Source organism: Cydia fagiglandana, chromosome 1 (assembly GCF_963556715.1).
Source record: "Cydia fagiglandana chromosome 1, ilCydFagi1.1, whole genome shotgun sequence".
Lineage (NCBI taxonomy): Eukaryota > Metazoa > Arthropoda > Insecta > Lepidoptera > Tortricidae > Cydia > Cydia fagiglandana.
The window spans coordinates 23,378,381-23,405,466 of record NC_085932.1 but is presented as its reverse complement, the minus strand read 5'-3'; the positions used below and the strand labels follow the sequence as shown (position 1 = coordinate 23,405,466).

The window sequence follows — 27,086 nt, the reverse complement described above, 5'->3', positions numbered from 1 at the left end:
TATGCTATATTTTGAAAAGGACAATTGCCTCTCTGACTAAAACCCTGTAGTCAAAACTCAAAAGTCGAGGTTTGGTTCCCAACTGTTTACACTTTCAAAAATAAGCGGAGCATAACCAAATTTTCAATTAGAAGAGAATATTCTGCATCATAAATAATCACTACTGAATGTTCAGGTGCTATGTGCCCAAGCCTATTTGTGAGCTACAATGTAACGTTATGCTGAATTTAAGCACAAGGCTAAAAGCGCAGTTTACATTATCGAGTCAGGCTATTTTCGTGTAAAAACCACAGCCATTCATTCAAGATTATCCCGTGCAAATGATCAAAAGGACGTATATTTCCAAGTAATGTAAATATACTTACAAGTTCCAAGAGAAAAGCGATGAGACTTCATTATCCTTGTCATGTTTTTGAACTTAAAGACGATGGACGGTCAGGACGGTCACGCTTGTGGTTTTTTAAGCCGCAAACTCCGTGGCAGCTTGGCCTCCGGAGCATAATAGTAAAAACCACTGTCACTAATTTCGTTGGACACTTAACGAGTGAGCCCTGCATTTTATGAAGCTTATTATGGTAAGTATTCAGAAAATTGAAAGGACAAATAGGACCAATTTCGGTATTTAGGCAACCTGGATGTACCTACACTTTTTTATTAAACGAAAAGTTGATAAATCATCGTCATGCTCGAGATCTTACAATTGCTCTTTGGCTGGCTTTTAATATCGACTTTATTCTATAGGTGTTAAGGTAGAAAATCAAATATCTCGCCTTACGTCAATTACAAAACTCATTAGAAATCATTACTTTTAACTACATCCTAGATAATTATTTATATTTATTTAAATATACATCCATGTTATAGGTATAATCAGTGGCGTAGCTTAGGCGTGTGTGAATGGGGCCTTCGCCCAAGGCGCTTCGCACTTAGGGGGACCTCGCAAAGCCAACCTGTTTATTACCTTGGGATAACACATTGGAACCCATTCCCTAGTTCACGCTACGCTACTGGTTGTAATAGAGGTAAATTGGTAATATAGATACTTTATATTTTACTTACTTTCGTTTCGTCACAGTACCCATTTTATGGTTTGACCACGTTTAACTTTTTACTTACCATTGTTTCCTTGTTTTTGTTTACTGCGACATATCAACAAGCTCCACCCCTGACCCGATTACGTTGGGAAAATAAAGTGGACTTTAACAAGGAAAAATACAATTAATGGAGACACATATTGTGCACTTTAATTTTGATGCAAAAAATAGTATTTAATGTAATTTGAGACGACGCTTTAAACCAACCAGTAACGCTAAAATGTTACACAATAATCCAAACAAAATTATAAACAATCAACCATTTCGGAGTAATCTATGTAGTAGATTTGAATTCGAACTGAAAGAGATGCAATATACTAATAAGGTGTATTCGGGTAATTTCGTATGCCGGATAATTTCGAAAATCAGATGAAAATGACCCAAAATCCCATCATAATAAGAGTCCGTTTTCGGAATTTTCCAACGGTTTTCGACATTCGTAACTACCCGAATATACCTTATATAACTTGTGTCATAGAACTTGTGCAAATGGACATGTATGAAGACCAGTATACAACTGAAAAAATAACTTAAAAATATGTCACAAACAAATGGCTAAAGACAAGATATATCACAGTAATGGAACGATATAAAGTTGATACCCACAAATTACCATCATACGACTTAGTATCGTAAGATTTGCAAATGGTGCTAAAGATTACTTCCTATAAAAACATAATAACATCAAATTGAAAACAAGTTTAATAACCAATTTCTCAATACTTATTTACATTTTATTTATATACTTCACTAATTTAAAGTTAGCACCAAAATAAATATGTAACAATATCGTATTTTAACTTCTTAACTGTTAAATTCTTCAACGCCCGGCAACTTAAGTATTTCTTACCATAATCCGTAAACACGGTTCGCGTTATATATAATATCTTAGGGCCAGTTGCACCAACCAGATTAATTGACAGACATCATCGTCAATCAGCAGTGAACTATACAATAAAATTTAGCGAACATTTGACCGGGTTTGGTGCAACCGACCTAGTCTCAAAGGGACAGCGACGTAGGAACCAGACGTTAGTTACCCTTAAGTCTGGAACTGGTGAGTTCTATCTAAGCTTTCCTCCTTTAATACTGATTTATTAAAGACATCTGGGGTACTTGTAAGGAGCACTGTGATAACCCAAAAGTGGAGACCCAGCTGAAACAAAGGTCTTATTAAAATAATTGTTTAATAATGAAAAATTACTTAAAGTCACCAAGAAAAACTTAATCAGATGTTTTTTCTTGTAAGTGCAGTATTTAGTTATCTCGATGCGTTCATTGAATCATTTCTATGTAAACATCCGCATTTACTCTGTCACTACTACGAAGGGAGCGCTTCTCATGCTAGTTGTAAAACACTATGTTAGGGCTACAGGCAGGCCAGTATACTCACCATGTAGATCAGCACGAACATCCTGGACACCGTATATCGGAACATCTGCCCGATCTTCACCGACAAACCGCTGAAGAAGCATGTTTGCCTCTCCCGGCGGGATCGCTGTTTCTCATGCTAGTTATACTACGCTATGTTAGGGCTACCGGCTGACCAGTATGCTCACCATATAAATCAGCACGAACATCCTGAACACCGGGTATCGGAACATCTGCCCGATCTTCACCAAGAGCCCGCTGAAGAAGCCTGTATGCCGCGCGCGGCGGGATCGCTGCTTCTCATGCTAGTTATACTACGCTGTGTTAGGGCTAAAGGCAAGCTTATTAGCTCACTCACCATATAGATCAGCACAAACATCCTGAACACCGGGTATCGGAGCATCTGCCCGATCTTCACGGAGAGGCCGCCGAAGAAATCTGTTTGCCTCGCGCGGCGGGAACGCTCCTCGTGTTGTAGTTGAACCACACTGTGTGAGCTCCTTGAGCGGAGGGCCGATAACTCAGATTTGTATTTACTCTGGAATTGTTAAGTTGCATTAGTTTATAATACAACCTTTTATGGATTGGTTAAGCATTTGTAATCTTAGTCTACCGTAACACATTTTTGTTTATCTATTTATAATATGCTTCATTATTAAAAGATCGGATTTAATAACAGAAGGGTGTATGATAAGTTTTGAGGCAAAAATTCACATAATCGATTTGGAATTGCCTCTCCAAGATCGAGTGTAGTTACGAAATACATACTTATCCATACTATGAAAATTAGGTATGTATAAAATTTTGCCTACAATAATAGTACATATTTCCTAACCCAAAATTGATATCAACCTACGGGAATACCAATATGGTGGTCATTTTATCAAGCCATATCAACGCAAGCATTCTCACGCTTTCGATAAGGAAACGTGACCAAATATAAAAGTATTGGGACTGGAATAGCCAATCTCCCACAAAACTATGTATACCTATAAATCAAACCATCGACTAATATAAATAAGGAAAAAGTGGTGACTCCCTACATCACTTTCTTACCAAAACGTGAGTTATTTCGAAGTCGACATCTAGCATCAATTAGTGGAATTATCAGTACCGCTACTTGACACCAGATGTCACAAGTGTAGCTACTGACGAAAAATGTAATGCTAACACAATTTACAACGAATATACATAGCAGGAGTTGGAAATAGAGTTCCGGTTAATCCGGTTATAATATTAGCTGAAAATTGTTCACCATTAGACTTTTCGAACGCCGCGACATCTATTGTCAAATAGCAGTACTGATAAATCCCACTACTGGCGCTAGATGTCGATTACGAAATAACTCGCGTTTTGATAAGAAAACTGATGTATGGAATTAAAACTCTTTCCTTACTTATATTTTACTCTATGGTCAAGCGTAACGCATCATCTATTCATCTAACCTCCAATTTCTCCATCTGTATCCTCAGCATATTATTGTCCGCCAGCAACGAGTCAATCTTCCCCTGCTTCTGTACCAAAGTCTGCGTCAGATAATGAATCTTCTCGATGTCTATGCTCGCCTGGTCATCGTAGTCGGCGACGTTGAGGGCGCTAGTGTCGACGCTATGCGCTGCTGTCTCTTTCAGGCGGGATATCTCGTTGTCCTTTTCACGCAGCGCTTTGTGGAGGGAGACGAGCGTTTGATTCGTTTCTGATTGGAGGGTTTTTAGCTCCTGAAAGAGAGGAGTTGATTTTTAAAGAATTAACAGTTGGAAGTTGTATGTCAAAATAAATATGGCCAATGTGGGACAGACAAACAAACACACAGGGCACTAAAATGAATAATAACATTAGGAGACAACCCAAACCCGCATCCGTGGCCTACAAATGACAACAAGACCTATTGACCGGTTATCTCATCGCGCGACGCGGCGCGCAGCAGAACGCGACTCACTTGCGCCCATCGTGAACGCTACTCTCTCATGCACTGTTAGTGCTTGAAAATGGAGACCTAGGCTCTCCGAAACGTGTCGCGCGAGTGACTAAAAACACGCGGGTTAAGCCGTAAAATTAGATTATGGTAATCAACTTATTACACTGATTCGGATCCCGCTTCGGTGCGTGAGAGACAGCTCTATGCACCTATATAACATATAGCTATATCTTGCTCGCACAGTGGGGCAATATAAAGACCGTCTTTACTTAAGACATACAAATATGTATGCAGGGGCCCGTTTCTCAAAAGCTTGTAACTTGTTATACAAGTGGAAGTCCCTTTCTAACAAAAGCTATCAAAAAGTGACATCCGCTTGTATTACAAGTTACAAGCTTTTGAGAAACGGGCCCTTGGTCTAAAGGTTACGTTAGCTAAAGTTAAAAGTTAAGTTATAAAGTTTTGCGGCCTTTACCTACTTTGACCTATGGCCTAAAATACACTTGTAAGTTTTACTTACTAAGTAGAGATAAAGCTATTTGTTAGAATGAGATAATGATATTCATCTCTCATTCTGTAGTATAACAGTGTCCCTACTTACGTAAGTAAAGGCCAATGAATAGGGTATTTTCCTACTAGTCAATTCAGGTACTTTTTTTAGAACTGTCAAAACGATTTGCTAATATGGATTTTATATGAAGCATTATATCGTGACGTCACGGTCAACTAACGTACTTTTTATATTTCTATCCGATTTATTAAATAAAACTTGTGTATAAAAATAACTCTGTGATTTTCTAATAATTATCTGGTGCTTTATTTCATGCATGGAGTAAAACAATTTATTTTATATAGTATAATACCCTATTGCAGGGGCCAAACCCCGGCCCGTGGGCCAAATCCGGCCCGCGGGGTTCAGCATTCATTAAGAGTAGTACTGTTCCTAACAGCAGCAACCAGACACCGTTCCCCGTCGCAAAAACCAACGATGGCCCGTGCGAAAGTTTCTGAGGCGCAATATGGCCCTCAGGAAAAAAGTTTGGAGACCTCAGCCCTATTGCATAGGCTTCTATACCTTTACCTTAGTAAGTGCAGCAACCTGCGAGTCGGCGCGCGTCTTGAGACTCCGTTCGTCTTTGAGCGCCTCCCGCAGCGCGGCGACGACGCGCTCTGAGGCGTCACAGCGCGACTCAAGGGCCTCGACGTCTTGCTTCGTCTCGTCGCTCTCGCGTCGTATGCTTGCCACTAATTCAGTTAGTTCTTCTCGCTCCGCCCTGAAGATTAAGTATTGGTGGAATTTTTAATAAAAATATTAAACTTGGTTGAACGCCACAGACGCAATCGACGTCAAAGCAAAATCGTGACGACGCCAAAGACGGCATTTGGCATCGATCGTTTGCATGTGTTGGCATTATTTGCGAACAAACTACTGCAGTGAAATCTACTGCAAATTCCTATCTGTCATACTTGCAATTGTTGCAATTGTTTCAGTTTTGACTTGACTCAACATTCACTAAAAAAAGAACTTAATTATTTTCAGAAAATTCATTAAAAACCGGCCAAGTGCGAGTGAGACTCGCGCACAAAGGGTTCCGTATCATTACGCAAAAAACGGCAAAAAGATCACGTTTGTTGTATGGGAGCCCCACAAACACACAACGGGAACAGAAATACATCATCTGTGAAAATTTCAACTGTCTAGCTATCACGGTTCATGAGTTACAGCCTGGTGACAGACAGACAGACGGACAGCGAAGTCTTAATAATAGGGTCCCGTTTTTCTCTTTTGGGTACGGAACCCTAAAAATTCAACTCACTTTAACACCTCCAACTGGTCAATCAGTATCTTAGTATCCTCAGTCAAATTGAGTCCCTGCTGCAACTGCTTTATCTCCTTATCCTTCGCGGCCAGCGTACTCTTGACCCTCGACTTGTACGCCTCCCAGTCCGCCTCGAGCCTCCTACACTCCGCTGTACTCTTCTCCAGGTTACTCTGGAGTTCGTCGATGGTTGTTTGCGCGTGTTTCAGATCTTTCTCGACTTTCATTTGGTGGGATTTGTGTTCGTAAACTTCTGTGTTGAGCTGTCTTACGCTGGAAATAAAGGTGGTAAATACATTGCGTCATTACTTTGAAGAATTCTCGTATCTCGCACAGCTACTCAGAGTCAAAACGCAGTAACTCTGTATGCATCCCATACATTAGTTACCGCATTTTTGTTTTGGTTGACAGAACAAGATACGATTTTTTTTCAATGTAGTTGCGACCTTGGTAAATTGTGCATGGAACCCTTAGTTATTTAACAAAGGCTCGGGCTTGTGCACAAATCACGCGAGGTTCGATTGGGAGAGGGGGGTCACGAAAAAATCACGATAGATCACGTTGGGGGAGGGGGGTATAAGGAAATCTCACATGTATTTTTCTACAGTGAACGAAACTAAGAAAAAAAAACCTACCACATGAGTAGATACTTTTTCTCGGTTTCGGCAAACATAAATTTCACTCTGCACTTCTAAATAGCAAGTCTATTTAACGAAAATAGAAAAATAAACAAGATTTTTTATATACAATACTATTTATCTTAAAATTAGGTCGAATGAAAGAATTTAAAAAAAATACACGTGAAGTTGGGTCCCGGAGGGGGGTAGCCAGAAACCTCACCAAATATCACCATATGGGAGGGGGGGGGTCAAAAAGTAGCCGAAAACACCTCGCATGATTTGTGCACAACCTTCAGAATAGATTGTGGAATATGTACAAAAATTTGAATGCAGGGTCTCAGAAGGTTAAAAAAATCTTAGTGAGATTCATAAATATTATAAACACTAACAGTTCTTCTAACTCCTTATTTCTATTCTTCACCAGCCCAATTTCCAACTCCAGCTGTTTACATTGCAGCTTTTGCCGTTCCACCTCTGTGACGGTTAGCTCATGTATTTTCATTTTCAACTCCTCAAACTGTGCAGAAAGAGATATCTTATCCAGTTGGTTTTGCTGACTCACTTGCTCTGCTGTTTTAAGCTTCACTGTAGCGTTTGAGAGTTCTGAAATGTCAATCAAGGCATTATTATCAAATTTCTAGTTTAAAGTACTATCAGAATAGTAGGTGTGTACTTGAATGCCAAGTATGCCCATAAATATTTCAGGATTGGGCCTATGATGTGGATTCTCACATCTAACATTTTACTTTCCATTCTAATAGCAAATATAAAAAACAGGATAGAATATCAGGTTAAGATTAAACAACAACAAATTAAAGAAATGTCATGTTAAGTGTATCAGTATTTGTGCCAATATTATATTTAAGCACCCATAATTTAAAGATGGCAGTATGGTCTTTAGATCTCAAACTACTCAATATGAATAAATGGAAAGAACTCTCTCTTAGGGCTGATTTAGACGGCGCGCGAACTCGCATACGATTTTAGTTACATTGCGGACCATTGAGGTTACATCAATTCAGCCGTCCCATCAAATAACGCAATGTAATGAAACTCGCATGCGAGTTCTCGCACCGTCTAAATGAGCCCTTATTACTAGTAATTTTCATTCAATTTTCTTCCTCCAAGGTTATACCATACTAACTATGAACTACTTCAGAAGTCTGCAAACTTTTGAGAACAGCCAATCGCAATATGATATGCCAGTTTTTGAAAACTCTGAGCCACAAATGTTTTTTTTCGAGTGGTCTAAAATCACTCTATTAACCTCGTAAAGCCCACCATGTAAAGTTTTCGAATTTTTAATTTGAACATTATGCAATAAGTAAATTAGAACGAATTTCGTTTCATAAGAAATGTTACTTTATTTAGTTCATGAAAGGTTAAAATTAGATTCAATTATTATTAAAATTAGATTAATTTTGTACATTTAGTCTCAGAAAGTTAATGTTTTTAGTGACTCAGAGAACTAAATTGTACTTTCAAAGAGCCGCATGTAGCTTGCTGTTGTTTGCTGACTCCAAAACTAACTAGCTATAAAAAAAATAAAAAATAAAAAATATTTTTATTGACAAAAACAAGTTACAGGTAGGTAATGAAGTCCCTGACTTCTGAGCTAGGTAAAGACCTAATAAAAAAAAAGAGGGGACCCACAAAGGGGCGTAGCGCTAGGACGGCACTGGCGCGTTCATTGGAGATCCCAGAGCCGTCCGAAATGCGCCGAGGAGGACTACTGGGAGGTTTTTAGTCGGTGAAAGTCTGACATAAGTCCCTGTCCCTGCGGTGCGGAGGTATCCATAACGGATTTTCCACCCAATAAAAAATAAATAAAAGGTAAAGACCTGTGTTACAGAAGTGTCCCCTCCCGGACAATAGAAACTGTATAAAGAGAATATCGTCAAGTCTTATTATTAACTACATTTCCCATTTTGTTTTTGTTTTTAATTTAATATTTAAAGAAATTACTACCCAAACCATACAAACTAGTTACTACTATACCTTGTTCACTAACTACATCATTACCATCCTCCTTCTGCCCCAGTCTGTCAAGCAACTGTGACACCTCTTTATGCAAGACATTGAGTTCATTTTTCAATACAGTGTTTTCAACTATTACATCATTCATTTCATATGCATAGTTTTGTTGATACATTAGTTCTCTATTTGTTGGTAAGCTTGATCCTGTAATGAAATCATAATGTTTATAAAAACTTAAAACAGCATAATAACTTGCCTTATGATAAGTAATAAGTATTGACATACTATTTAGGTTCATAATATTTCTACTACTGTTATCAAACAGATAGTGGTAGAGTTTTATTTGAATAAATAAAACTCCAATAATCAAAGAGATGGTTCTCTAATAAACCTGTATAATATTAAGTAATTCAGAATTAAATTAATTGATAGGGTTTTGTAAACTTTAATTAAACATACTTACTACTTAGTAGTACTCTATATACTTGAAATATTAAAGAATTTAGTACTGTAGTGGTAATTATACTACAATACTAATTTCATTAATATTTTATACTAATGTGATACTAACTGAACAATATTGTAGTTTTAAATAAAAACAATTAAGATTAATTTACTATTCCTCACTTCTGTGTCTGACTCCACAATATTCACTACGCATAGTCCCACCCACTGAAGTTCCAGGGCCATTCATAGTCATAGTACTCCTGGGAGGATCCTTTCTATAGTCATTTTCTAACGGTTTTGAAATCAGCATTACTTTTCTAGCTCCATAATTAGGTTTTATATCAGGCCCTGATGGTATCCTGGATATTGGAAATCGTGTTTTCGGACTTGCTGATCTGTTTCCAGCGGGTACGTGAAAATCCCCTTCATATCTCCTCCTAGGGCCATTGCTTCGTAGAGCGGCACCAGTCTGCTCGTCTAAGTTGTTGAGTAGCGTCTCCGCTTTACCGGCGAGGTCAGCGAACCAAGCCATTTTAAATATCTATACATGTCTGGAATAAAATATTAAATGTCGAGAATACTGTAGCGTATAAAAACAAGTTTGCAAACGCAAGTTAACATTTTTCTAATTAATAAAAAAATCAATAAGGATACTTTATTATCTATTTTAAAAGACAACAAGTTATCATTACTTACAAGTATAAACTATTATTTAAATGCATGTCAATTTTTTTATTTAATTTCTTTTCTACTTTTCCATCCATCCATTAATCCAAAATCAAAATACGAATGACGTTTGGCTTTGACATTTTACACGTAAACACGCCACAGACTAGGAAAGAGAGTAATCAACGTAATCTTTAAGTATATTATATCTATGGAAAATACTGACAGCTAGACAGGTCCGAATTGTCAATAAAATAGGCTAAACTTAATAATTATTAGATTCGAGCGATATTCATGGAATTATTGTACAATAATTTATTTTGTGGATTATTTAATAGTACAGAATAATTCCAATTTACGATTCGGAACTCAAAACAATTTTGTTTACAGTGCCATCTAGTGCCGAGTAGCAGTGTAACATCTTTTATACTGGCAACACTGATGTTATAAAATTTAACCAAATAGAAAAACTCCTCATAACTGTCAAAAAATGTAACTACACTACTGTAAAGTATAATCATGGTATAATCACAATTTCCCTAATTAATTCAGTATTTCGGTGCATTTACCATGGATTTCGAAAGTCCAGATGTAGAGAAAGATTTTCCAGGACTGTATGCCTCAGAAACTGGGCGTAAGAGTAACGAAAGTGATTGTAAGTTTTTACACAAACTGCGTATTTCAAGCACATCTTCAATGTTTATTATTACTTGAGAATCTGATTTAACATAATCGGATGCTCAAACCAGCATAAACTGTATTTATAATACAACTTCTGTGTCTTCTATTAATGATAATAAACATATTTAACCAGAATTAATGATGTAGAATATAGATTTGGACATGGGAATTGGGAATGTAACTCGTGTACATTCCATATAACGGTAGGGTAGGGTAAACATTTCATACAAAAGAGTGCATTCTTTAGTATGTATTTCATTATAGTACATTACGATATAGGTGCGAAAAGTAGGAAATTCGCAAAGAGTGGCGATAAATGCAGCGATTGTGATAGTCCATACAGTGCAAGTGTTATTTATACGTCATAGAAGTTTGACGTTTAAAATAACACTTGCACTGTGTGGGCCATCAAAGTCGCTGCAGACTTTTCTTGGTCTAACTCTATCTCACTGGTAGTGTTGGCCTTGTATTGCAAAAAAAATTGGCTGGACATATAGTCCGTTTTGTTTAGCATTAGAAATAAGGTAAACAATCTTGATGTTTATTTTAATTGAAAAACACATTTTAAAAATAAGTTACGGCAAATATGTAACAATTATAAATCTAATACGATCATTTATATGCTTCTGCTTTCATAAGTAATAGTTTTTGGTTTTTAAAAAGCATATAAGGGTCGTATTAGATTCATAATTGTTACATATTTGCCGTAACTTATTTTTAAAATGTGTTTTTCAATTAAATGACACATCAAGATTGTTTACCTTTTTTCTAATGCTTAAAACAAAACGAGGTATAAGTACTTAAAACTTTTGAAATATTTTAGTCAGTGATGACCACGAAAAACCCAGCAAGAAGGACCTATTGGGCCGCAGGAAAGACAAGAAAGAGAAAAAAGATAGAGGATATGCTGCATTAGAGGGAGATAGTTCACCTGAGGAAGACACTGATACCAAGTTTGTTTATTTTAAATTTTTATTTGGTTATACTGAGACTGCAATAATATAACCCCTACTATCCTTATTTGTGTATATAGCTTCTTACAACTATTATATACAGCATCCATTGGTATATTGGGACTGTATTTACCACTTTGAACAAGTTTTAGAATTCTGTACTAGTGATGCAGAATAGTTACAAAGTAGCAACATAACATTGAATTAAAGTATTTTCAACAGGAGCCCTTCAAAACACAAGAAGACAAAGTCTTTTAAGTTCCCCACTAGCACTAAAAGCAAGGAGAAACGAGAGAAATCCAGAGACAAGGAGAAAGTTCTTGACGATGCTACCAAGCAGAAAGAATTGACTGAAAAGGAGAAGAAAAAAGAAAAGGAAAGGGAGAAAGAGAGGGAGAGAGAGAAGAAAGAAAAAGAAAAACGCGAGAAATTGAAGGGAAAAGACAAGGTAACAAGGACTTTTTTATTCTATGCTATTGGCAAACTATAGATGGCATGGGCGTACCCACGGTGGGGCAAGGTAGGGCAGTTGCCCCACCCTGGTCTCTGGGCAGAAGCTAAGAATTTTTGGTCAGATTAACCATACCCTGTTACAACATACCCAGCCTCCCCTACTTCTGCCCCACCCCTTAAAGAATGCTGGGTACGCCTATGATAGATGGTCAAGCAAATCTTGTCAGTAGAAAAAGGCGCGAAATTCATATTTTCTATGAAACAATATCCCTTCGCGGCTACAATTTTTCAAATTTGCCGCCTTTTCTACTGACAAAATCTGCTTGACCAACTTTAGTACATGGTCTACTTGCTATGTACATAGTTGTATTGGCTAAATTCTGACTAAGGTTGGTCCTTCTATTGCTATTATTGGCTAAGTGTACAATGTTTATGTTAGCTATCCAAAACATAGGAAGGGATAAAAAAAAACTCCCACCTAAAACATGTCCATCACCCATGAATCTAGTAATTAACTGGATCAGTCATGAGCGGTTTGGGGAAATTACTGAACGGGATAGTCTTATCTTGTATCTAATAATGATTATGAACTTTATTTCAAAATGATATGGTTCTATTTTGAGTAATTTCTGACACCTCTATGCCCTTTAAAGGGCTTAATAGGTACATGTTATGCATTCCGAACGAATCTTTCGTGCATTCCGTCAAAATTCACGATGACGCGCCGCGCACGATAGGCGTGGCGAAGGGATAAAATCAGTGACTTACCAATTGGTCCCTTTCAATTATAGGTGCCAAGCGCGTGGGATTAATAACTCGGGTCAAGGTGTCGCTTTATAAAGGGTCCATTACACTATACTTCTGGCCTTAGGAGCATCAAAGAGTTATTGATTAATAAAATCTTTATGCACCAGATCTAGCAAAAACGTGACTGGCGGGCTATTCGTGGACCGCTCGAGAAATGGGTTAAAACCGCGACAATCGAAGCTCACAAATTGCGGGCATCTTTCTCTGCCAGTCTTATTACGCCTTTGGAGTGAAAGAGAAAGAACCCCCAATTTGCGAATTTCTGTTTTCGCGGTAGCTCCCTTACCCAAGCAGTTAGCGCTAGGGGCGCATTTACCAGATCTACACGTAATTTAATAGCTCCTGTCACCGGCTATTAGGCTCTTGAAGATGAGAGATGTGTCATGGAGTTAATTATGAGGTCATTGTGAACTGTGAATTCGTGGAGAATATGATCAATGATCATGTTAATAATTACAAAACATAAATAAGATGCTAATATTTTATATATGTACCTAATCGGTACGACTCGGTGCAGCTTGGTGACATTGGCTATTATAATTATGCAAAAATACTGGTTTGTTTATTTTGTCGCATAAATAGGTACCTACTGAGGATGGTGCGACCTCGTATTATAAATAAATTCTTGTGTTCGGGACTGTAATATCACACTGGTTATACAATGTGTAGAATACGGTAAAATACGGTCAAAATTATGCGCAACATTTTCAAAAATAGCACATTAAAAAAAAGTTAAAGTATCTTTGTTCTAAAGAACATCATTCTTTTGGAGCTGTGACCGATTTGAAATGTTTGAGAATGAAATATCCGGAATGCTTTTGTCCCTTCACAGAGTGCACCCTGGGCCCCATTTCTCGAACGATATTAGTCTAATATTATTAGTGTGTTGTCATGGCAACCCATACGAATTGACATTTCGTGGACTAATAATATTAGACTAATATCGTTCGAGAAATGGGCCCCTGTACTGCAGACTACTGGATTACTTACCTACTTTGCTTGGATATCCATTAAGTACTAGCCAAGGTACGGCATTAGGAAAAAACATTCATTCATGATAAAAAGAAAATAGTACCTAGGTATAGACAGAATTTTTTGCTCGTGTGTCATTATAAATTATTATTTATTACCTTTGTTAGCTCACGTTTTATTCTGTTGTCGAAGATAAGTAACCGAGCCATGAACGCCTATTAGGTACGTATATTGTTCGCAGCAAATTCTTTCCTAGCGAAGTAAAACAGGATATGGTGGTGGGATCGCTTCTTCCTTCGATTGTAACAAGGCTACCGCTTGGCTTAGATGCTGACTATGAGAAATATCTACGGTGTACATTAAGCTCAATGTCTTGTTAGATTCCTTGTTAATGATGTTGTGTAGATGTCTTGTTAATTGCTTATTGTGGAATCTAGTGATGGTACATCTACTCAACTGACTACCTGCGATGATCAATTCCTGAAGGATCCTACAGGATATATCTCAGTTGAACATTCACATTCATCACAAAATTTTGAATTAGTTTAGGTTCGGTTTTCAGACAACTCTTAAAATATAGTCATTCATACTATGACAGAAATTCTACCATATCTATAGTTCGTTTTTTTTAGCATTAGAAATTAGGTAAACAATCTTGATGTGTTTTTTAATTGAAAAACACATTTTAAAAATAAGTTACGGCAAATATGTAACAATTATGAATCTAATACGATCATTTATATTCTTCTGCTTTCATAAGTAATAGTTTTTGAATTTTAAAAAGCGCTTTTCAATTAAAAGACATATCAAGATCGCTTACCTTCTTGCAAGTTCTTTCTAATGCTAAAAAAACGAACTATACGCATAACAAATGTTTATATGTGTAACATTTCGAAAAAAATATTTTAACTCAATATTACGATACGTACGTATTTCTGGTTAATTCAGCAGAGAGGTTCCTGAATGTTACCAAACAACCGGAAATATCATCATTATCAACAATCATCATTACCTATCATCAGTGTCCAAAGAAATTGGCGGTTGAACCGCGCTGCATAACCGCATAGGATTAAAATGAAAATAGCATTAACATCTTAATGTTAACTGGGTCATTAGAATACATTACAAATATTCGGTCACTATAACTGCATTAACAAACATTATAGGTACCTACCGATCGTGTCTCTTATTCATACTTACATAAAGTTCAAGTTACCACAATTTCACGGTTGAGAAGGTTTCATTATTCATAATTTGTTAGTAGGTAGTACGGCCTTGGCGGGACAATGCCAGAAGGTTTGTTCAGTTGCGCTTCAAAACTGCGTCATGCACCACCTACGGACCGTTTTTACGAAGGTGCTTACTTTTCTATCGGTTACATATTATTTTTGTGAATGTTTGTGACTACCCTACGTACGTATTAGTTGGGAAAGAGTTGGGGTCAGATACGAGTACATTACGTGCTTACTAGTGCTACTTATTGTAATGCGAATGTTTACAAAGTTTGTACATTTTAGTAAGATTGACGGTTGAAAAGTAAGAGTGTATCTTATTAGATTTCTTTGGGGAACCTATGATGTTCTGAAGTAAAAGTGTTAACATTATATCTAAACAGTTGAAATAGGATTAGGTTTCAACGCATTTGTGAAATATGAGAATAAACAGTGTTAATAAAAAATAGTACCTTACAAATTTCGTTTCGTGTTTTACATCTGTTTGTCAACATTGTAACATTAAAAATAAAACATACCAACGTGTGTTGTAGGTTTGAAACATTAGAAAGTCGTTAGTCAGTCATTTGGTTCTGTACTCGTTGAAAATATAACTTAGTATTTAACTTACCTAGAGGTCATCACTTTTAACGATGTATTCGTGGTAAAATTGTTATGACATGCGCAGTATGGACATCTAGTTTACCAGAGATGGTAAATCAGCAGTTTATTGTACATTTGCTTATTTTTTTAGGAAAAAGAAGAAAAAGCTAAGTTCAAATTGGAGTCGAAAGAAAAACTCAAAGATGAAAAGAAAGAAAAAGTAAAAGACAAGGACAAGGAGAAGGTGAAAGAGAAGGAAAAGGACAAAGTGAAGGAGAAAGATAAGGATAAAAAAGATAAGAAACTCACAAAAGTGCCCTCCACTGTGACTTCGGGAGTGCCGTTCGAGGAAATATTTACTTTAGGAGGTGAGTCATAGTCATATTTTTTAACTTAACAAGGTAGGTAACCAAAGCTTACTCACTCCATAAAAATCTCGTATCTCAATACTGAGTCGATAATAGAAGGTTGAGTATTGATGCGCGCATCCTTAAGCCCCGTCTCCATATCGCGCGGCAAACCATCGAACATTGGCTCGCGCGGCAGCCGCGCGCAATGGATACAGGGCTGGCTCGCGAGCCATCGAGTTGGCGAATATGGAGACCAGGCTTTACATATCGTGTAGGTATAGGTATATGCACTATTCAGGTGCATAGCTAATAATTCTGTTGATAGTATTGAAAATCTTTATAGACCACCAACGTTATTGCTGGAAGGTTGAACGTGGTACACTCACCATTAGACATCGGAGCGGCCGAGGTGGTCTAAAATATCTCGCACTCTGGCGCCTTGACAATAGAGGTGTGTGCAGATATTTGGCCACTCCGATATTTAATTTAAATGTATACATAAATGTCCACTACGCGGATCCTTATACCGCCAAAAACGGTAACAATGATAACACATATATTACTATTTGGATATGTCAAATTCAAATTACCTACTTTCTTACCATATATAACTAGTAGCTCTGTGAGCTGTAGACCTCGCGAGCAGAGCTTAAAACTGAGTAAATTAAATAAAAAAACAACAATTGATATGAAATTTAATTGTAAAAAAATACAAAAAGTTATATCCCAGCATATAATTACTGGGGATCGAACCCAGACCTTCCGTGCAAACAAAAAAAGCGAGCGTTTGCAAAATACACCATGATAGTTCTTACATGAGGTGACGAAATTTAGCTACTCATTCTCAAGTAAAAACGAAATATCTTAATACCTCCAAAACCAGCGAAATAAAATTTCTGAATTTTTGGCCATTTAATCTGTAAACATGTCTTACAAAGAATACACTCTTATGATACCGATACAACTATTTGTTTAAGCGCGAGCTATCACAACTTTTCCATTTTGAAAAATTTTCAAAAATTGGCTCGACAAATTTTTTTTATCGGTTCATAGAATTCGGTTACAAAATTTCACGAGAATCGGTTAAGAATTGCGACCTGTAGAGGAGAACATCCGGACATACAAAACTAAATATCTTAATACCTCCAAAACCAGCGATATAAATTTTCTGAATTTTTTGACATTTAATCTGTAAACATGTTTCAAAAAGATTACTTTCTTATGATACCGATACGACTATTTGTATAAGCGCGAGCTATCACAACTTTTCCATTTTGAAAAATTTTCAAAAAATATTTCGACAAAATTTTTTTATCGGTTCATAGAATTCGGTTACAAAATTTCACGAGAATCGGTTAAGAATTGCGACCTGTAGAGGAGAACATCCGGACATACAAAAGCAAAACGCCCGAGTCAAAACGTAGACCTTCGCTTCGCTTCGGTCAATAAATATAGTTCCAGCCTTGAATCATATTTGCATACCTAATTCCCAAAAATACCAATATCAGTTAATTATCACTATTACTACACGATACTCATTTTAACATCTACATGCTAATCTTGACTAGACGCATGTGCTGTTATTTTAAAAACCTGGCTAAATCGAAGTCAAAAGGAAGCGTTATGTCTTTTTGGGAGCATAATATTATAAGTATAGTATGTATGGGTCTTGCTTCTTGCATTCTTATTTAACTAGATTATTTAATTTTGGTGCGATTGTCACGGTGAAATCATATTTTAGTACCTAGGTACTGGACGATATCGTTCCCGTAACATGAGTTTCCAATCAACCGTCAAATCAAAATAATTTGTCTGACGTAATTAAATTTCCATTAAGTTTTTACATCCAACTTTTATTTTCATTGATAACACTGATAAGCCAGTGTTACTATCTAGTCACGACTGAAGATAACAGCACAGTGCCTAATTGAGTTTGTTGCCTGAATCCCGGTGAAAGTTTAGTAATAATGATAAATTAAGTTATGAATCCATTCGCTAACGGCTATCACATCGATCGTAAGAGCCATCTTGTTTGTTTGATAAGATGTATTGTTTTATTTGTGCATTATTAACAAGTATGACATCTCTGTTGAGAATAGTACCCATAACTTATATAAAGATAAAGATTCATTAAAAACAAATGGGTTGTTGATTTACGTCTTATAATTTTAAGTGTCTCGAAATTAGGCCATAAATAGAATCAATCGAAATGACTTCTTTATTTCAGTGATATTGTGTATCCTATGAGCGTTGATAAGCCATGTGCGATTCTTATGCCAAAGTAACCTTACGTGTTTTTCAAACATATCTAGTAATGTAAGTTACATATATAACTTACATTCTAACAATTTTTAGGGTTCCGTACCTCAAAAGGAAAAAAAAAGGAACCCTTATCACTCGTGTGTCTCTCTGTCCGTCTGTCACAGCCCATTTTCTCCAAAAGTACTGGACCAATTAAGTTGAAATTTATAGTATATATATATGTAAAAATACATTGTTAAAAATTGGGTAATGTACTCCCGACTTGGACTTGGCCGGTTTTTGATTTATTAAGTTAATTAGGTACACGCGTGCTCTTTTAGGTTAATAATCTGTGGTAGGTATTTAAATTTTAAACTCTGAGTAGATAAAAATAATCTCAACTATTGACGGGAAGGTGTTTAATATTTGATAATTTAGTCGAGTTTATGGATGTCAAAGGTGAAGCATTGACCACATAATGATGTGACAAATATCCCAATTAAATTGTTATTGTAATTAATTAATTTTGAGCTCGGCATGGCAATTAAAGTATGAGACCGCCTTTTAAATATAGGACGATAAAATAAAAATGGCTAATTATTCTGTTATTCTGAAGTTGATTTCAACGCGACTATAACATGTGTCCTAAAAAAATCCGACTATCGGTGCTCTAAGTAGTCCAAATGAACCAAAATTTAACTTACCTGCCCGTTCCTTGTTTCCAGTGGCGTTACCGATATTCGGCGTTCCGCTGAACCAGTCGGTGGAGCGATCGCGATGCCACGACGACACCAGTCTTCCCCTAGTCGTTCGAGACAGTATCGACTATCTACAGGTATGGAGATCTTCAAATTTGACATGTTAGGTATTGAATGATGATATTTATAATAGTGGGAAGCTCTGTCATTCATAATAGCATATATTATCGACTAGTGCAGTTAATTTAGTCTCCTTTCTTGGGAGGCGCAGGCCCATGTTATTACAATAAGATTACCGAGGCCACCGTATTAATTATGCGAGAAGGGTCATCCTTTGTAAGGCTACACCCAATACAGAGGTTGTCACTCAGTCTCGTCATTTGATGTTCAACAGAGAGTAATGCCCATGCAAGCGTAATTTATAAGGCCAAAAACTATCGCATTAAATTCATTACACAGATTATAATAAAATATGAAGGCATGATATTGATCCTTCATAAATATAAGAAGTTTAAATTTCCCTCTGTTTTATAATTCGCACTTTTTTATTGATTGTGTAACCAAAATACTTAAATATTACATTTTCATTAAGCTCTTAATCTGTGTGTCATTCAAAATGATAATCAGCACCTAACGCATTATATCTGAAGGATAGATTGTCGCATTAATTGATGAATTAATTACATTGGCATGGTCACGATAAGGATCGACACCAATTTTATGAAACAGATACGCGTGCATTATCTGAAGGTCATAATTACCCTGAATGTAAGTTTTTGCAGACCAAATACCTAGTAAATAAGCGCGCGATATATTTAGCAGGGGATGTTCTTCTGACTTACAAATTTAGGCCTTAATACGAATATTTGCTTGCGACCGAAACCGATAAAAACATGCATTGAGATGATGCTCTGTGACATTTGATTTGTTTTAATACATATATATGTACCTATACATATAAAGTTTGAATGTGTTTTTATTGGAAATTAATCACGAATCTATACCACGTATTCTCAAAGTGTGTTCCGCGGAACCCTAGGATTCCGCAAAGAAAAAAACCAGCTCTTCTATAGGTATATCTGGTCCACAGTGATGAACGAAAAATTTTTAATTTGGAGTTCCGTCAAATATTTCGCTTGCCGAAAGGGTTCCGTCACCAAAAAAGTTTGAGAACCGCTGACGTATACAATAGTGAAGTCTCGCATACCCACTGGTTGTACACACTGATTCGCCTATCAAATTACCTCTTGAATACAATTGAACAGCCCAACAATTGAAAGGCGGAGCAATGTGTTCTTTGCCCCGACGGAAGACCTGCGCTAGCCTCGCCAGGCTAGCACCTGCTGAGTCCGGACCATTTCGTGACCATGTTGTTGTGTTACTTGTTGTTTTATTTATTTTTGTCACGAATAAACGATCTCTATTCTCTATTCTATTCTCAATATAGTTAACACATTCAGGGCCAAGAACCCGACAATCGGGTACACTGTTCGTAGCGACTACGCGCTACTTAGAGCAAAGACGACAAAGACGTGGCTACGCGCTACGAGCGTAACACTTTGCACTTAGTGGCAATGAATGTGTTAACCATATGTTACCGTTTTGTTGTTGTCAGGCAAATGGGTTGAAGTCCAACCAGATTTACCGGTCGGAGGCCGACAAGATCAAGCTGCAGCAGCTCCGCAAGCTGTACACGGACCGCGAGCTCGCCTTCCCCTACCACTGGGACGTGCCCGTCGCCTGCGCTATACTGAAGGCCTTTATAAGGTACCTACCCCAAACCAGGCGTGTCGCACTCCGCGATTTCGTCGCTTTGCTACAGGTAGCTAAAAGTACATCCGTTCGGCCCCAATTTTGGGGTTTGCCATAAGCCGCGCGTGGCGCTGTCGCCACCTAGCGGCCATATCTGTGCTGATCGTAACAGACGCGTTTTGTTAGAGAGTGAGTCTTCTGTACTCAGTACTATTATTTATTCCGTGCCCAAACCACACAATAAATAATAGTACTACCGTACAGCCGGGCTAGCACATGATTGGCGCGACAGTATCTCGCCGCGAGAAAGACTACCCGTCCCTCTTTGATCAATACAGTTAGAAAAAGACGGGTAGTCTATCTCGCGAGGAGGTACTGTCGCACCAATCATGTACTTGGCCTACAGAAAGGATACTTCCTAGAAAACCGAAGTTTGACAGCGATTCAGGGACGAAGCATGCTATCCCTTTCTATTGTATGACAGTATCCCTTTCGGTTATTTAGGGTTGTCAAGATTCAAGTCATTATCTTATCTGTGGTCGTGCACGCAAAGGGACGTCAAGTTGTGTCAACCCTAATAATTCCTTGGAGCAATGCTGAGCCGAACGGAGCCGAGTTTGCCAAAAGTCAGGAGTGTCTCCCCACTGCCCAAACGAAAGAGTATGCTGATTTTCACATAACTTGACTCGAGGATATTTTTGAGGTTGAGACCATAATAACTTTTACAAACCGTCTCAGTTAAACATTAGACATATATAATGGGGTACCTAGGGAATGCAATACCGGGATACCAGGATCCCGAAATACCGGGATCCCGCATGCAATTTGCGGGATTAATCCCGCTCGTAAATTAAGCGGGATCCCGCGGGATTTGCGGGATCGAAGAGCGACGTGGTTCTTACGTGTTACTACAAGGAACACAGGCTCGGGCACGTGCCTACTGGCGAAAATTCTTCACGGAGCCTAAATGCATCTATGGAGGAAAGGAGTAATGACACGGAAGAGCATTTTACCCGAATTTGTCTATTTATTTCATCACACTTGCTCGTAAAAGGTGTTATTTTACGTAGGCGACGCGGTCCGTAAATCTTAAATTTGTACCCAGGGAATATTGTTATGTAGGTACGTCCGAAATTAGGCAGATTTTTTATTGTTTTTCCTCACAGGTGTGATGAAAAACATTGTGTGTGCCACGAGTGGTACAGGACTTACGAAATCGCGTTAATTAAGCCTTTTCACACGTTCTTAAATTCTTGATTACTGTCATTATACCGTATTCTTTTAATACAAAATGTACTATTTCTAATTTTAGTTTACTTTTTGTTTTCAACCTTCAAATTTAGTACTAATTCGTAAAATTGTATACTAACTTGCGGGATCCCGCAAATACCGGGATCCCGCGGGACTTAAAATGGCAATCCCGCGGAATACCGGGATTGAGTTCCTCATGCGGGATTGCATTCCCTAGGGGTACCCTTAAAATTAATCATAAATCCCGCGTCTATGGCGTCTGTTTTACCGACATCACTTTATTTTTGTGTCAGACATCTAATTCATCAAATGCAAAAAAAATACCTATACAATAAATTATCGGATAGTTGACCTTTCTGATAAAAACAAAACATGGAAATTTTAAAATGTTTTACACGTGCCACATCACAATAATCGAGGGCTATAAGATGTTTTGTTATGTCTACAAGCTACAATAGCCCGAGGTCACCTTATATACAAAATAAGTACACTTATTTTGTCAGTCACATTTATATGTGAAAGAAATATATAAGTAGAGTTGACCAAGAAAAGTCTGCAACTTTTTCGATAGCACACTCAGTGCAAAGTGTTATTTTAAACGTCAAACTTCTATGACATTATGACGTAGGTATAAATAACAGTAACACTTCACTACGTATGCTATCAAAATCGTTGCAGACTTTTCTTGGTCTAACTCTAACTGATAGAATCGATCTGACTGACTGATCTGATGATTGATCGTAGAATCGATCGGATAAGGAACACAGAGCTGCGCTCCAAAACTGGAATCGCAGATGTGGGTGTGAAGGCCGCCAGGCTCAAGTGGGATTGAGCGGGACATATCTGTCGGATGCACCCGGACAGATGGGCCAAAATAGCGACCGAATAGGCACCTCAGATGACCCGAGGCAGAGGCAGACCAAAAATGAGATGGCGAAACGACCTGGATTCATTTTGTGGCGACTGGCGGGAGCATGCACAAAGCCGTGACGAGTGGCGAAAGACGGGAGGCCTTTGCCCACCAGTGGGACACAATATAGGCTATACAAAAAAATAAAAAAATAAAACTCGTAACGCACTTATATTTTTACAGCGAACTCCCTGAATCAATACTAACACAAGAGCTCCACGGACAATTCGAGCAAGCGACGGCCATCGCCGAGCCGCAGCGGGAAGCGACCATGGTAGCGCTCATAGCGAAGCTGCCGCCGCCGAACCGAAGCATGCTGGGCTGGCTCGTGCGACACTTCGAGAGCGTCGTCGCTAATGAGCAGGTAGGGGATCAGTTTTAACATAATTATCGGCATCTTACTATCCAAAGCACTCCCTGAATCAATATTAACATAAGAGCTCCACGGACAATTTGAAGAAGCGACGGCCATCGCCGAGCCGCAGCGGGAAGCGACCATGGTGGCGCTCATAGCGAAGCTGCCGGCGCCGAACCGAAGCAAGCTGGGCTGGCTCGTGCGACACTTCGAGAGCGTCGTCGCTAATGAGCAGGTAGGGATCAGTTTTACCATTATTATAAGTCTATTATAAGCGACTTATACTCTCCAGCGCATTCCCTGAGTTACTTGTAACTCAAGAGCTCCACAGACAATTCGAACAAGTAACGACCATCGCCGAGCCGCAACAAGAATCGACTTGCTCATACTGCCAATAGCAACCCTATCGCATACTTCATCGGATGTTTGGTTAGTTTCGCTAAATCACGTCCATTTCTTTGTTACAGACTAACAATGTGAACATCCAGACCATAGCGACGGTTATGGGCCCGGCGCTCAACATGTCGCTCAATCTGATCACCTATTTTATCAACAAAGCCGAAAAACTCTTCTCTGACGTCACTTTACAAAAGTAAGCGTAATAATGATGATTAACTTTGAACAAATCTTGCACCTTTAAAATATTCGAATTTCTATATATATTTATTTATTTAGTTAACCAATCCAATTTCTTGATTCGAACCTTTTCGTATAGCACCCAAAATACAAGCCTTATTGAGCTTACTGTACATTTTTTAGTTAAGTATTTTATTATTACCTAACTACACAATACGGCACAAGTTGCTACACTTGCTATCTGTATATCCGTCTGTCTGTCTGTCAATGAGCTTGTTCATGAAACGCAATAGATCGACTAGTGAAATTTCCACAGAACGTATATTTTGGTTGCCGGACAAACCGAGAAACGAGATTTTTTGGCAATTTGTCCGCGACGCACATTTGTTCGTATTTTTTGACATCATACTTAATATTCCAGATACATTCCCCCCCTCCTGTCCATCCCCGCGGACTTCCCCGACTCGGCGACCGAGATCAGCGCCGAGCTGCGCAAGCAGGAGTCGCTCCTCAACCAGATCCACGCCGAGATGCACGCCGGGTTCATCACCAACGCGAGGGACCAGAGGTTATGGGAGGCGCAACGGATAGTCACACAGCTGAAGGTGCGTTCCAAATACAACTTTATGTTGTTTATAATAAGATTCAAAATAAAGTTTCTACGGACATATTGGTTTTATCACCAACTCGAGGGACCAGCGGCTGTGGGAGACGCAGCGGATAGTCGCACAGCTGAAGGTGCGTTCCAAATACGACTTTATATTATTTATAATAAGATTCAAAATAAAAGTTCTAAATTCTAAGGGGACATGTTGCTTTTATCACCAACTCGAGGGACCAGCGGCTTTAGGAGACGCAGCTAAAGGTGCGCCCCAAATACGACTTTATGCTGTTTGTAATAAGGTTCAGAATAGAGTTTCTAGTTCCACGGAAACGTGTTGGTTTCTTCAGCAAAACGCAACGCAGAGTTTCCGCGTAATGTACGGTGCCGTACATTGCCATCTACATTCTGTCAAATTCGAAGCACGTTTTTGATCTTTGACTTTATACATCTAATACAATACATTTTAAATTCCAAGTAAGACCACTATTTGTAAAAATATTCTGTATGAAATTTCCAAGAGCCATCTGGCCCAGGCGGATCATAATTATGCATTCAAATTGATAGATGTCAGTTTTATTCATATTTAGCGGAGGCGTTATTTGGTTAATCTTGTCAAATATTTACTCAAAACTGGACTAGACTGATACGGCTATCAACGACCTTGATATAATGGAGGTGCCCTTTAGTTACTACGCGCCAGGATTATAGTCTGTCAGGATGTGATAAGATTAATTTTACCCGGCTATTTGCAGATAAATATTCACTGGCGTCCATAAACTAGTGCAAAATAGATAAATAACATAAATATACTCAATTTGAGCACAAATTGTTTAGGCTTATCTAGGCTTTCACAGCTGATAACGTAGGTAAGTATAAAGTGATCCATTTTCTGATATGATTACAAAGTAAATCTTATTAAATTGTATCAAAATATTTTTACTTAGCAACAATGGCTGCCTGTGATATTTAAGTGAAACAAACGTCTAGTTTGCAAGCTGGTTTCTGGTTAAGCAATGGGCGCAAGCGCCCCATAGTTACCAATAGGTACAAACACCCATCACTGTCTAATCTCATTATATAATTCTTTTTCGCAGAGAAAACTCCGATCAAAGCAGAAATCCGTGGAGCCTAACTCCCTACAGCCGCAACAACCGTCCATCGACGAGAAGACGGAGGACGAGCCCGCCCCCAGCACCGCGCACGAAGCCCCCGCGGAGCCCGCGCCGCGCACGCCGTCCGCGCACGAAGCCTGCCCCGACGCCACGGACTCCCCTAACGCTCCCGACCCCACATTCCCCGTCGAATTTGAAGATAACTTCGATATCAAATTCCAAGATCCTAAGGAACCACATAGAATAATTCCAAACAAAAACGAATTCGAAGTAAAGTTTGAAGAGAAATTCGATGAAAAAGAACCTTTCCGGTCAAACAAAACCGACTTCGAATTAAAATTCGAAGAAACAAAAGAACCGCCAAGATTGGCCGCTAATAAAAACGATTTCGATTTGAAATTCGAAGACTCAAAACAGTCGCCGGCCGATGAAACTTTTCCCGAACCGGAGCAGGACAAACCGAAACTAACCGAAAAGGAACTAAAAGTACTGCGTTTAGAATTAGAAAACGCAGAGTATCTACAGTTAAAGTCGTTGCTGCAGGCCAAAATCAATTCCGAACAGTTTGAAATAGTTAAACTACGGAGCCATGTGGCATTGAAAAACAAGCAGGAAGGTAATTTGCAGTGCAATAAGGAAAACAAAGAAAATTATACGCCCGAAGAGCAAGAATTAAGACAGAGACTGATCAAAGAAAACGCCATGCTAGAACAGAAAAGACTGAGTTTGATAAATCAAATATTCCAAGAAAGAGTTGCTTGTATACAACTTAAAATTGAACTTGCTATGAAAGAAATATTATCCAAATCGTAAATTTTCCATGTTTCTTTATGTTTAAGCTTACAGTAGGTGTTCCTAGTGCAGAGATTTGATTGTGTACCTCTCTAATAATTTTATATCTCAAATAATAATGTGATGTTAGATTGTATGCGAAATGTATTTAAAATATGAATAAATATTTAACATATTATAGCTTATTTCGGTTTGTTATTTATCCCTTTATTGGCATTATTATCCTCGTACGGTCAAAATGGTAGTACATACATAGTATACGGTGTAACATGAGGAAACCGAATAATTTTAACCACGAATTTCTGAGGTCAAAAGAAGGAAAAAATGTAATATGAGTTTAGGTCAATTTCGCCAAAAAAAATTTGTTTTGTTTTCTTTTTACAATTTTTTGAATGTATCTGTACATAAAAAATAAACGATATTGGTAAACTTGGTACTTAAAATTGATTTTTACATTTTTTTTCGTAAAACCTTTTTGCAATGTGTTACTTGTCACTTTTTGACATCTATCAATAAGGATATTTAGACTACGTCCCATAGCAGCAACATTACCATCAAAAAGGCATTTTACATTATGTAACAATAAAAACTTGTTTATTTTTAAATTAATATTATGCGTTAATACTGAAACTAGGCGTTTTTAAAAAAAGTTTATAGGACATTTTTGTCTCTAAATATGATCAGGAATACGCTGTTAAAATTATTCGGTTTACTCATGTTACACCGTGTATAATGAAAATGTAAGTAGAATTTGATCAAAGGTGTACTATATTCCATTTCTTAATATTTACGTAACACGTTCTAGAAGATTAATTTTAATTTTATCATCGTACTTGAAATCGTTAACTGTGT

The 27,086-nt window shown here is 37.9% G+C and overlaps 2 protein-coding genes across 5 annotated transcripts; one reads left to right on the top strand and one right to left on the bottom strand.

The window, feature by feature from the left end:
* Positions 1-1,218: 1,218 nt before the first annotated feature.
* LOC134666629 (golgin subfamily A member 5) lies at positions 1,219-10,042 on the bottom strand. 2 transcript variants are annotated; one of them, XM_063523845.1, is made up of 9 exons: positions 9,944-10,042; positions 9,428-9,798; positions 8,822-9,004; positions 7,213-7,426; positions 6,201-6,476; positions 5,465-5,657; positions 3,911-4,183; positions 2,824-3,003; positions 1,219-2,250 (listed from the first exon to the last, which is right to left on the bottom strand). In XM_063523845.1, exons 2-9 carry the CDS (start codon positions 9,777-9,779, stop codon positions 2,137-2,139), a joined length of 1,785 nt encoding a protein of 594 aa, XP_063379915.1. In that variant the 5' UTR covers positions 9,780-9,798; positions 9,944-10,042; the 3' UTR covers positions 1,219-2,136. The 2 variants fall into 2 exon arrangements, with proteins under 2 accessions (XP_063379915.1, XP_063379922.1); XM_063523852.1 differs by having other exon boundaries at positions 8,846-9,004.
* A 360-nt stretch (positions 10,043-10,402) lies between these two features.
* LOC134666606 (ralA-binding protein 1) lies at positions 10,403-26,419 on the top strand. Of its 3 annotated transcripts, none has more exons than XM_063523824.1 (10): positions 10,403-10,568; positions 11,418-11,547; positions 11,758-11,995; positions 15,745-15,961; positions 18,910-19,019; positions 20,498-20,649; positions 22,979-23,159; positions 23,618-23,742; positions 24,148-24,331; positions 25,425-26,419. In XM_063523824.1, exons 1-10 carry the CDS (start codon positions 10,484-10,486, stop codon positions 26,253-26,255), a joined length of 2,253 nt encoding a protein of 750 aa, XP_063379894.1. In that variant the 5' UTR covers positions 10,403-10,483; the 3' UTR covers positions 26,256-26,419. The 3 variants fall into 3 exon arrangements, with proteins under 3 accessions (XP_063379894.1, XP_063379903.1, XP_063379909.1); XM_063523833.1 differs by having other exon boundaries at positions 10,404-10,568; positions 11,770-11,995; XM_063523839.1 differs by lacking the exons at positions 10,403-10,568; positions 11,418-11,547; positions 11,758-11,995 and adding an exon at positions 15,022-15,135.
* The last annotated feature ends 667 nt before the right edge of the window (positions 26,420-27,086 follow it).